This window comes from Cryptomeria japonica, chromosome 10 (assembly GCF_030272615.1).
Source record: "Cryptomeria japonica chromosome 10, Sugi_1.0, whole genome shotgun sequence".
Classification (NCBI taxonomy): domain Eukaryota; kingdom Viridiplantae; phylum Streptophyta; class Pinopsida; order Cupressales; family Cupressaceae; genus Cryptomeria; species Cryptomeria japonica.
This window is the reverse complement of record NC_081414.1, coordinates 337,152,798-337,165,384: the sequence shown is the minus strand read 5'-3', so window position 1 is coordinate 337,165,384 and position 12,587 is coordinate 337,152,798. Positions and strand designations below refer to the sequence as shown.

General features: G+C 35.1%; 2 protein-coding genes across 2 annotated transcripts; both read right to left on the bottom strand.

The window, feature by feature from the left end:
* Positions 1 to 232: 232 nt before the first annotated feature.
* On the bottom strand, positions 233 to 619 carry LOC131033093 (uncharacterized). Its single transcript, XM_057964227.2, has one exon. The coding sequence runs from the start codon at positions 617 to 619 to the stop codon at positions 233 to 235; it is 387 nt and encodes a 128-aa protein (XP_057820210.2).
* Positions 620 to 9,249: 8,630 nt separating this feature from the next.
* On the bottom strand, positions 9,250 to 11,038 carry LOC131033100 (cytochrome P450 94A2). The gene has a single exon (XM_057964235.2). It carries the CDS (start codon positions 10,977 to 10,979, stop codon positions 9,399 to 9,401), a length of 1,581 nt encoding a protein of 526 aa, XP_057820218.2. The 5' UTR covers positions 10,980 to 11,038; the 3' UTR covers positions 9,250 to 9,398.
* Positions 11,039 to 12,587: the final 1,549 nt, after the last annotated feature.

Genomic DNA, 12,587 nt, shown 5'->3' with positions numbered 1-12,587 from the left:
CAGTAAAACTAACTTCTCTCTATAAAATAGTAAATGCGAATGAATGGTCTAGCGGTGAAAGCGGTGGGTTTGTTGAGGGAGGTTATGAGTTCGAATCTCATAACATATCTTTTGCTAAACCGTTTTCCTTCTAAGGTGCCATGTGTTTATTTCTAGAGTATTGGAGATAATTTATTTTATCCTCCGGATCAATCCTCCCCACTGAAAAGCTTTCAGACCTCTGAAAGTTTGACTACTCAGAAAGTAGATGAGGGTAAAGTTCCCTCACTTTACCAATCTCCATCCATCTTACTTTACCAGGGTGCATCCCTTTATGTCCCACTTTAAGGTATTCAACACCACCTCTTTTTGAAGATCTGATGTTTCTGTCCAGGATGACATCCTCTAGAAGCTTTGACATATACTCAGGTGCAAGGTCATCAACTGAAGGAACTTGAATATTAGCCTCTTCATCGAATATCATTGGAGGCTCGTACAACTTCAGATTTTCTACATTTACAACTGAGTAAATTTGCGTATATGGAAGAAGATTAAGGCGAAAGGCATTGGTACCGATCTTTTCCAAGATCTCAAAGGGACCATATCTGATAGGCTTAAACTTCTTACCTTCACCTTGCATCCTTTCCTTGCTGATATGTAACCAAACACGGTCGCCAACCTGAAAATGATGATCTATGCGATGCTTGTCATGTCGAGCCTTGTATTTGGCTTGGCTCTTTTCCAACTAAGCTTCTACTGCCTGATGAACTGCTTGGACTTTTCGAATGAACTTCAAAGCCATTTCTGCATCATGGCATCCATCTACAACATCATCCTTTCCAAAAGCAAATTCCATTGGTGTCTTTGGCAAGTAACCGAAGCAAGTCTCAAAAGGAGACCTCTTTGTAGAAGAATGTGCTGCATGGTTGTAAGCATGCTACACATAATGAAGATTCTCATCCCACAACTTAGGATGCTTACTGCAGTATCCTCTGAGCAGATGAACAATTGTCCTATTGACTACCTCTGTCTATCCGTCAGTCTGTGGATGGAAGGTTGTACTCTTCTTCAGCTTGGTGTCCATGAGTCCCCACAAAGATGACCAAAATTCCCCTAAGAATCAAGAATCTCGATCTGATACAATAGAAGTAGGTAACCCAAAATGAACCCATACAAATTGGAAGTACATATGAGCTATCAGTTCAGTAGTGACATGTTTCTTACATGGCATTAAAATACACATTTTGCTAAATCGATCAACAACAACATACAAATAATCATGATCCTTCCTAGACATAGGTAGACCCCCCACAAAGTCCATAGACACACTTTCCCATGGACGGGATGGTACAGGTAAAGGTGTGTACAAACCCAATTTCCTGTTACTTGGTTTACTGGTTGCACACATTACACATCCCTTTATATACTTTGTAATAGTTTCTTGCATATGAGGCCAGTAACAATACTTCTACAATTGAACCAATGTTTTACTTACCCCGAAATGTCCTACAATCAAAGAGGTATGTGCTTCTTGAATCACCTGTGCCTGTTCATCTTTAGGAACACATAATTTACCTAAGTGGTACAACAATTTATCTTGCACATAGTAATCTTTTTCTTCTACATGTTTACCCCGGATTAAATCTACATATATATCCTTAAAGTTCTCATCATTAGCCTATTGTTCCTGAAAACTTTCATGAACCATGGAACTATTTTTAAGGATTATCAAAGCATTCTTAACTGGAGGCCTAGAGAGCATATCTGCTAATTTGTTATGGGCACCTTTCTTATACTTAATCACCAAATGAAACTATTGAAGAAAACCCATCCACCTAAAATGCCTACTTTGTTGCAGTTTAGACTGTGAGAGCAAATACTGAAGTGGCTGATGATCAGTGTGGATTATAGTTTCTTTGCCCATTAAGTAGTGTTTCCATTTCTTAACACTCTGAACTAAAGCATAAAGTTCCTTATCATAAGTGGGATAGTTACTTACTGCGCCTGAAAAAGTTTCAGAGTGGTAGCAAACTAGTTTACCTCCTTGCATGAGTACAGCTCCCATGGCAAACCCACTCGCATCTGTCTCGATCTCAAATGGTTGATGTAAATCTGGTAGAGCCAGAACTGGTGCAGTGCTTAACTTTTCCTTCAAAGTGTTGAAAGCCTTCTGTTGTGGACCTCCCCACTGAAAAGTTGCCTTCGTATTGGTCAATGCATGCAATGGTGATGCGATAAAAGAGAAGTTTGCAATGAACTTCCTCCAATATTGAACTGCACCTAAGAAACTCCTGACTTCTATGACTGTACTTGGCTTAGGCCATTTTACAATACAATCGACCTTCGCAAGGTCTACTTTCAATCGACCATTCCCTACGACATAGCCTAGGTACACTAAGGATGTCTTAGCGAACTCACATTTAGACATCTTTACAAAAAAAATTTCTTTCCTTAATACATCAAGGATTTTCTTAACATGAATTACATGATCTTCCCAAGGCTTGCTAAATACAAGAATATCATCTAGGTAGACTATGACAAAATCATCAATAAAAGGAAGAAAGACATCATTCATGACTCTCATGAATGTAGCTGGTGCATTACAAAGCCCGAAGGGCATAACCAACCACTCGTATAGTCCTTGTTTTGTCTTAAAAGCAGTTTTCCAAATATCATTTTCTGCAATTTGTATCTGATGATATCCACTATGCAAGTCTAACTTAGTGAAATAAATTGCATGTTTCAACTAATCAAGTAAATCATCAATTCTAGGAAGAGGGTACCTGTTCTTTACCATTATCTTGTTCAGAGCCCTATAATCGATGCACATTCTCCAAGTCCCATCTTTCTTTGGAACCAAAACAATAGGAGAACCACAAGGAGATGTACTAGGACGAATAACTCCTTTCTCAACCAGCTCTTGAACCTGCTTTTTGATCTCTTCATTTTGCAAGACTGATAACCGGTACATGCCAATGTTTGGAAGTGGCACATCCTACTGCAACTGGATCTCATGTTGTATCTCTCTCTTAGGAGGCAATCCTTTTGGTTCCTAAAACAAGTCATCATAAGTGGAAACAACTTTGACCATTTCAGCCTTATGTTTAGGATCACATCACTTAAATGCCTCAGATGTTTCATCTTCTTTGGCTTTTACAAGCATTAACACAAAGTTCTTACTAGAATTGACTAACCTTTTCATTTGACCAGCATTAACTAGTGCAAGATTAGTCTTTATCTTATGTGCCCGTACAATGTATTCAATCTTATCTTTAAAAAGATGATACTTGTTCTCCCCCCTATAGAATATAGCCTGTCGGTCATATAGATAAGGACTCCCAAGTACAAGACCACAAATATCTAAAGGGACTACATCAGCTTCTACCTCATCTACAAAGTTTGTAGTGATAGCAAATATTATCTTACATTGTTTAGTTACTTGCAATTGTGCATCATTGCAAACCCATCCCAAAGGGTATGGTTTCGGATGAGGTGTTGTAGTCAAGTTAAGCTTTTTAACAATTTCTTCAGATATCAAGTTAACTTGAGAACCCGTATCAAATAATGTATCAACTTTAGTATGTTTGACAACAACCCGAATATGAAATAATTCATTCCTTTGCTTATCATTCTTAGGAGTAGAATCTTTACTTGTACTTGCACTTATATTAGAAGAACTTGTAGCTGATGAGAGAGATCTACCTTTTTCTTTACCTTGGATTCTGGTAGCAACGATCTTTGTCTCATCTCCAGAGTCAGATCCAAGATCCTATTGAACTATAGCAGTAGTCTTTTGTTTGTCTTTGTTTCCACCATATCTCTTTGGCCTCTTTTCAGGGTGCAGCTTCCAGCACCTAGAATCATCATGCCCTTCTTTCTTGCAATGTGAGCATGTGGGTTTTTCACCCTCTTTCTTCACTGTAGCTGTCTTTTTCCCCTTCCCTTTGTTTTGGGATTTGTTCTCAGACTTAGATGGCTTCTTATCAGACTTATCAATAAAAGAACCCTTACCTCTTGACTCTAGGTGCGTGGCTTGAACACAGACTTCATCTAAGTTACTAGGATTCAAGACCAAAATTGAATGTCTCAGATAAGAGTGAAGACCACCTATGTACTTAAGCAACGTGTCCTGGGTATACAATGGAACATTTAATGCAATAGCCTTCTTTATGAATTCATGGGTGTAATCCTGGACAAACTGACCTTTCCCTTGCCTAAAAAGTTGCCAGTTCATCATTAACTGTTGCATATGGCCTAGGGGATAGAATTGCTTCTTGAGAGCATTAACAATTCTGACCAAGTTAGATTGATTTTACCATGTTGTGAAGACCCATCCCGAATTCTACTCTCCCACCAAGTTAGAGCTGTACCTCCTAACCGAAGAGTAGCTAACTGGATCCTATCGGCATCATCTAAGAGGTTTTGGACTCTACAATAGACTTCAACCTGTTGAATCCAATCATCTAATTTTTCAGCATTTAATTCCCCACAATACTTTGGTAGATCAAATTTTACATCCAATTTAATCTTAGGCTTATGTGAACTCTTGAAAAGAGAAGAAGACTCAGAATGAGTAGAAGAGGGAGAAGACGGGGAAGAAGGAGAAGAAGGAGATGGGGGTGTTTTTGGAGGCTCATGGTCACCTCTTGATCTTTTCCCTTTGTTCTCACGAGCTGCACGTCTTCACATCATGTCCTCTCTCTCTTGTACTAAAACTTGTACAATGGTTTCCAAATTTTGAAGAGTCTTCTGAATACTCTTGTCTTCGGAACCTTCTCCACCACCTTTTCCTTCCATCCGTGATGGTGGATTAGTTCTTCGTTTTTCGATCTCAGGATTATATTCTTCAAGCTTGCCTTCGCCTCATTGAATCCTGGATCTTGTTAGCATTCAATTCTGCAATGCTAGTCAAACAAAGCTCTGATACCAAACTTGATCTGATTAGGATCTATGACAATTACAGACAAAATGCTTAACAATATTACACAAGTTAATTCAAAGCTTTAATTTGAGCGAATTAACATAATAATGCTTAAATGAACAAAGCATAATAAAGTTAATGAACTGAAAGAAAGAGAGTAGAAAGATAGAAGACAAAACACAATTGATAATGGAGTTCGTCTGCGGGTCGGACTACGTCTCCGGGTCCTGCTCCAATAGGGGGACCGATCCGATTAGCTCCAAAATCAATAACAAGTGTTACAAGATATTCCCTTCAAGCACAATGGCAACATGACTCTCCAATGTGCAGGAATAATCAACAAGCCTTCAAGTTCATAATCTCCTTCTCATCACCTGGATACCTCCAAAAGGCCTACTACCCCCCTTTTATACATAAAATAAGTCTAAAATAGACTAAAACCACCAACCCCCATTAATAACCCTTTACAACAAATTATTTCCCGTGTATATCCCCTTTTCATCCTTATCAATTTGGCACCATTAGTAATTAGGGGGTTTATTTAACCAATATCCCCTTTAAAATAGGGATTGGCGGGATTCGCATTGTTTAAATTTAATATGGGCCGCTAAAAAATCAAGTGCTATATATAGCACAAAGGTTTCCATCCATTTTGGGAGACCGGTAGTCAAGGGTTCCACCCCCGTCGGCCTCCATTCTATCTTTGCATGGTTGGTTATACAGTAAAACCAACTTCTCTCTATAAAATAGATGCGAGCATATCTTTTGCTAAACCGTTTTCCTTCTAAGGTGCCATGTGTTTATTTCTAGAGTATTGGAGATCATTTATTTTATGCTCCGGATCACACATTGTCCAACCTATCCATCGAATATTTAACTATAAGTCAAAGGAGATCAAGTTTCACTCTATATGCAGAATAGAGAAAACTAATATAATTATTTATTACTTTTTGTCATACATGAAATGTAAAATATTATCAATCATTTGATTAATAAATTTGGTAGTATTTAAATAGAGATTTCAACCATTATACATGGTATTAAATAATTTAAAAAGATTTATTGAAATATTTTTTTTGTTTGGAAAGAGTCAACAATACTAAATAATTTGAGAGGACTTGTTAAAATTGTTTACTTGGTGAAGAAAGAGCTAGCAGTCAGCAATGGCCCACTGCTTTATTGATTTGATTGGGAAGCGATAACTAACCCATTAAGAAGTATGTTCCCTTATCTTTATTTATCGACCTCATTAATAGCTTGCTTGTCCTCTCAGCTTTTCCTTCTAAATATATAAATCATTACAAAATCAATAACCATTTGAACTTATTATATTTTAAATTATAATACATAATTAAATGGAGAATATATAGTTATTTATGAATTATATAATATAATTTAAAATTTAATATATAAAATTAAATATATAAAAATATATATTAAATATTCAATTTTATATTATATTACATTATATAAAGATATATTATATCTCAATATTTAATATTTATGTTTATTCATTTTATATTAAATATAATATAAATAAAATATATTAAAAACAAAAAAAATATAATATAAACGAAATATATGACATCAAAATATATGACAGGTTAATATTCAATTTAATATTATATTACATTATATAAAGATATATTATATCTCAATATTTAATATTTATGTTTATTCATTTTATATTAAATATAATATAAATAAAATATATTAAAAACAAAAAAAAATATAATATAAATGAAATATATGACATCAAAATATATGACAGGTTCTAGGTAGTTCTATTTTCACCTAAACCCTACAACCAAAAAATAGATGCACAACAACAAAGAATACAAGTATCTAACTTGTTCGTTAATCCTGCATAAAATCCCCATGCCTTTCTCAAATGTAAAAAGTATGAAATCATTTATACCATTTTCTTTCTGCATTTGTTTTTATTTTCTTTTGTAAATTTTGGTGATGTTGAATTAGTTATTTAGTTTTCTATTTTTATTTGTTATTGTATACAAGAAATTCCTTGAAAGAAAAATTTATGTTTTTTTTTACATAGAATTATTCATGTTGCTTAGTCTATTCTTGTCACATGAACTGTGCAACAAAGATACAAATATAACCCTATCTCATAGAAAACTTTGTGTGGACATTTTGTGTTTCAATTTGAGAACCAATTCTGATTATTTCCTGACACAAAAACCCTTGATAATTATATTATAGTTGCACAACCATACAATCTCTATCATCATGCAAAATTGTGCTTTTTTAGGCTTTGCTAAATGTTGTTGTGTATGTTTAGGATTTGTCAAGTATCACCAATAGTACTCTTAAAGATCACTTGTAGATAACATGTAATGATGGAAACCCATTTATTTTAAGGGTGTACCAAACCCTTATTAATTAGGGATTGTTTAATACACTTCTCTCTTTCACTGATTTTTTTACCAGCACTGTTTTTATTTTACCTATGTCATGACTTTCTGTATTTCTCCCATCCACATTGGAGATCATTTCCCTGCTAGGTAGCTATATTCCTTTGGTTTGTTTCTATTTCAAACAATATTTTATTTCTTTCCTTTCCACACATTTGTCACTAATTTCTTCTAACCTGAACAACAACTTATGTTTACTTCACAAGTTTTCACGCTATGGGCTCCTTTTACATTTTCAGACTTTAGCATTATGTTGAGTGATTGGCTGAAGCATAACAAAGCTTTTCAGTTGACACCTAATTTGGTAGATAAGGAATGAAATTTACGTTGATGAAACTATTCATCGAGATTAAGATAACAGATCAGCAATTGGGCGAAAGGATTCCAATGTTACCAAATCCAACTATTCATTGGCATTCTGAATCACAATTTCCAAAATATTCAAGCAAATTGTATTTGTTGGGTTCTAGAAAATGTGTTGGCCTCACACTCATTGAAAGTCATCATTCTCACAATCAAACCACAACCAAGATTTCTTAAAAAAAGGTCTAACCAAACAAATTGAGATGCTTATAACCCAAACCATTTTTTCAAACAAATAGATTACAAAATCTGTCCATTTACAATGGGTAATTCTTTGGAATTCTCAACATTGCTTGTCTTATGCATGCCAAATAGACATTACAAGCTTTGCTATAAACAAACAAGTTATTACGTTTAGATTTTTGTAGTCTACTAGCAATCAATAGCAATTGTACTGTTTGAAATTTTTTCCAATAAATCCATCAAGTGATTACAATCACCAAGAGCAAACCATGTTCTCATAAAACTATTGTGCACTAATACTTTCTATGCATATCGTCTGAATCTATATTAAGGAGGGAAGATGTACATACTTGAAATTTGACTGCTATCTTCTCAACAATGAACTAAATTTTGAGATATAGCAGAAATATTGGTGACAGTAAGTCACTAAATCTCAATGTTTATGAAATATGTACGTACAAAATCCCACTGATGTTGGAACTGTAGTTTGAAAATCTCATTAAAAGCCATTGCTGTTGAAGCACAATTCATCATTTTTGTTGGCCAAATCTTGTTTATGAGTGCTCACTATTGATTAATATGCATACAATTTAGAAATATGATATTTATTTATGATTTCTTATATATATGCCAAAATATAACTCTCTAGATATGTTTTGCTTAAATGTTCAACCATATGCTACTAGATCTTGACGACTAATTACTCTTTCCAAATATTATGTCAATTTAACAAATCTCTTTGTAGATCACACTGTTCATCCATTTTCAACGGCATATGAATTTTAAAGACTAACAAATCTAACTCTCAGTTGTACAACTATAGTGCTTACCTATTCATAAACCATCTAATTGTGGATGATGCTTTTTACTGTTTGACATTTTTTTATCAATGTTATTTTGTCAATAAATATACAATAATTGCAATTGACAATTGATATCTATGTTCATTTTTTAAAAATGTTTTGTTAATGCTAATTGTTATTCTATATTTTGTTTTCATCAAGTTCAGAAGCTTTTTGTTGTGTGTTACCAAATCGCTGCCCCATGCCCTTGTTCTTGCATGCTTGACCACCTATCGGCTTCCCATTGCACGCAAATAAAGCGCGCAACCGCTAGTTAAAATTGTTTACTTGGTGAAGAAAGAGCCAGCAGTCAGCAATGGCCCACTGCTTTATTGATTTGATTGGGAAGCGATAACTAACCCATTAAGAAGTATGTTCCCTTATCTTTATTTATCGACCTCATTAATAGCTTGCTTGTCCTCTCAGCTTTTCCTTCTAAATATATAAATCATTACAAAATCAATAACCATTTGAACTTATTATATTCTTCTAAAACATTTGCAGGCCTCACACTACTCTAAATTGGCAGTTCAACAAAAAAATTTCCATAAAAAGAGTGAATATGATAACATAATTTGTCTGCTAAATACATCTCTCAACTTTGACTAACTCAAAAGCAAAGAGATTTCAGAAAACTACTTAATATTCCTATGGAGCAGATGCATCAGATGCAGATCCTCATCGACATCTTACAGTAGCAGATAGCCCTCCTTTCATGCGCATGGTCAAAGACACAACATAATCTGGGCATTTAATCCTATCTTCGACATTCAAACTGAAACCATGAATAACAGAAGCCACAATAGATTTCATCTGAATGAATGCCATCTCTTTACCCAGACATAATCGAGGTCCTGCATTGAATACTGGAAACTTATACGGATTGTCTCCCACAAATTCCCCTTCTTTTAACCATCTCTCAGGCTTAAACTGCAAACAGTCACTGCCCCAAATATTTTCCATCCTGCCCATCGCATAACTACAGTAATTCAAATTCATTCCCTTCTCCACACAAGTCCCGTCTGGTAAAACATCATCTTTGGTGGCAAGCTTAGTATCAACAGGCACAGGAGGGTAGAGCCGCATTGACTCGCATAAAGCAGCATGCAGATATTGCATATCCTTCAATTCTTCAAAGCTGAAACTAATCCCTTCTTCATCAGCTGTTGGGGGTTGCGATCTGTTAGCCAAGATCTGTAAAATTTCATTGTGAATGGCTTCCTCTTCTCTCTGGTGGGAAGAGAGCACCCAGAAAAACCATGTGAGAGCAGCAGACGTGGTATCCCTCCCCGCCAACAGAAAGCTCACCACCATTTCCTTCAAAAACATATCCATCGTGCCACTGGATTGCTTCTCACTTTGTGACTGATCATCTATGCCTAATTCATCTGTATTGTTTGAAAGAGCCGCCATGAATCTAGAAAGCAGATCCTGTCTTTCAGGGCCTCCCGCACTCACCGAAATCTCCTTCCTTCTACTCTTCACCACATCCATAGCAAATTTGTCCACTAGTTTAATAGCTTCGCGCAAGTGCTTTTCAGAACCCATGTTAAGCATGCGCTTAACTCTCCACCAAAAAGGAACAGCAGAGTAAAACCTACCGGCACTAATTTCAGTAGCATCGTCAAAAGCCTTTGCAAAGGGTGAAATGGGCATGGAAGGGAGAAGACAGGCGGGGTCCACCCCAAATGCTACCCTGCAAATATTATCAAATGCAAATCTCTGCAAAATGTCTTGCAAATCTAAAGACTTACCCGTTTTGGATGCGTTTGTGAGGACTGGGAAGAGGCGATTCTGAATCTCCCACTGCACCGTCTCCACCATGAAGCTTCTCAGAGACTTGGTATTAAACTCGTAGCTTGCAGTTTTTCTCTGCATCTTCCACAGGTCGCCGTCCACATTAAAAATCCCTCGGCCTAAGAAATCGTGGAGAATAGTTGTAAAGCGTTGTCCCTTTGGGTAATCTTCAAAGTTGGTCTTGAGCATATGCTCTACGTTTGCAGGATTTGCAGTCACGATATCTTTCACTCCACCGGGCCGTTTCGCCTTAAAAGTATTTGTTGGCGTCTTTTCCACTGTTTCTGTGAACCATTGCAGAAATCTATGACAATTTTGGAAAAATTCCAAGGCACATCCGACTATCGGATAGTTCACAGGGCCCTTGTAGGGCTTGTTGACAGATTTTCTTCTTAGAAAACACAGCGAAATATACCCAACTAAAACAAGGAGAACCGCAAGGAAAAACTGTTCCAGAGCCATTTCCCCTAACAGAAAGTATTTCGGTCAGATTAGCTGTATAAGTATTTGAGCACTCAGCTATACCCATTCTAAAATACTAGCAAAATTTATGTAAAAAATATTGTTGGATATCATTATGGAGAAAATTATTTTATTTTCTTTTGAAAAAAATATTGTATTATTATTTATTACAATTTTCTTTTCATTAATTTTTTTTATTGCAACTTTCTTCTTATCAATTTTCTTTACTATTTTCCATGAAGTTGATAGAGCCTTCCATTTTTTTTGCTTCATGAATTCTTGTTGACCTCCTATAAAACTGCTACAGCCACTGTAGACACCTACTGACGTAATAATAATTATCTCTTTGTCTTGAATAAAATTAAGATAATTAATTTTACTTCTTTTGATGAAATGTAAAATAACTATAAAACTGCTACAGCCACTGTAGACACCTACTGGCATAATAATAATTATCTCTTTGTCTTGAATAAAATTAAGATAATTAATTTTACTTCTTTTGATGAAATGTAAAATAACTATAAAACTGCTACAGCCACTGTAGACACCTACTGACATAATAATAATTATCTCTTTGTCTTGAATAAAATTAAGATAATTAATTTTACTTCTTTTGATGAAATGTAAAATAATTATTAAATATTTAATTAATATATTAAATAATCTTTTAACAAAGCTTTCAAACATAACGTGGAGGGAGCAATTAGAAAAGTCTTTTCTTACGACAATAAATCAACTGTCACGGGGTCCACCACATTCCTTTATCTTTTCTTTATTAAGTTGCCTTTATTATTTCTTCCAATTTCTCGCCGACTTGTTTGACTGGAAGCTTAAAAATAAGATAGGCTTTGATCTAATTTAATTTTAAAGTCGAGACGTCATCGCTGAACAGAAAGACCGTCACTCTAGGATGATTGATAAACTTTTTCAATAAAAATTTAACGTGGGGACTTGTATTCTTATAATATAGATGAAAACTAATTATAAAAAATAAATAAATAATGTATTAATATTTTTATTAAACTAGCGCTTGCATCAAAAGGAGGTGCAATGGTTACGTCGAGAGTAAAATATCCTTATCAAATATATTGGAGGGCACAAATCAAACAATTTTATATGGGTCTATTTATTCTTATATTCTTTACATTAGGCATTCTCTAGCCCCTCCCCTGTTTCTAAAGGTTAAGACCACAGCCTAATTCACCTACTAATTAATCTAACGCCTGAAATGTAAAGGGGTATTCACTCCCACTCTATATCTCTTTAACATCCTTTGTCTAGCATCCTAATCTCTTACCTTTAACCTCAAATTTTCTTCCTTTCACGATGAACTCTGATTACTTCATCCTGCCGCCATACATTTATTCATCTCGAATTTTGGATACTCGGCGGTACTTGCCTCGAGATTTTTCCTATCTTTGGCTAAATTGCTTAAATCATCCCTTCACACATGCCATTCATGCAAGATTTTAATTATACACTAAGCATGTGCAACGCCGGATGACAAAATTATGAGAAAGTAATAGCAATCATTTCTCTGCAATTTGTTACTTGGGCTAGGTTGTCAAGTACCTTATCCCAACATTTCATTATGAAGGATAATCATTT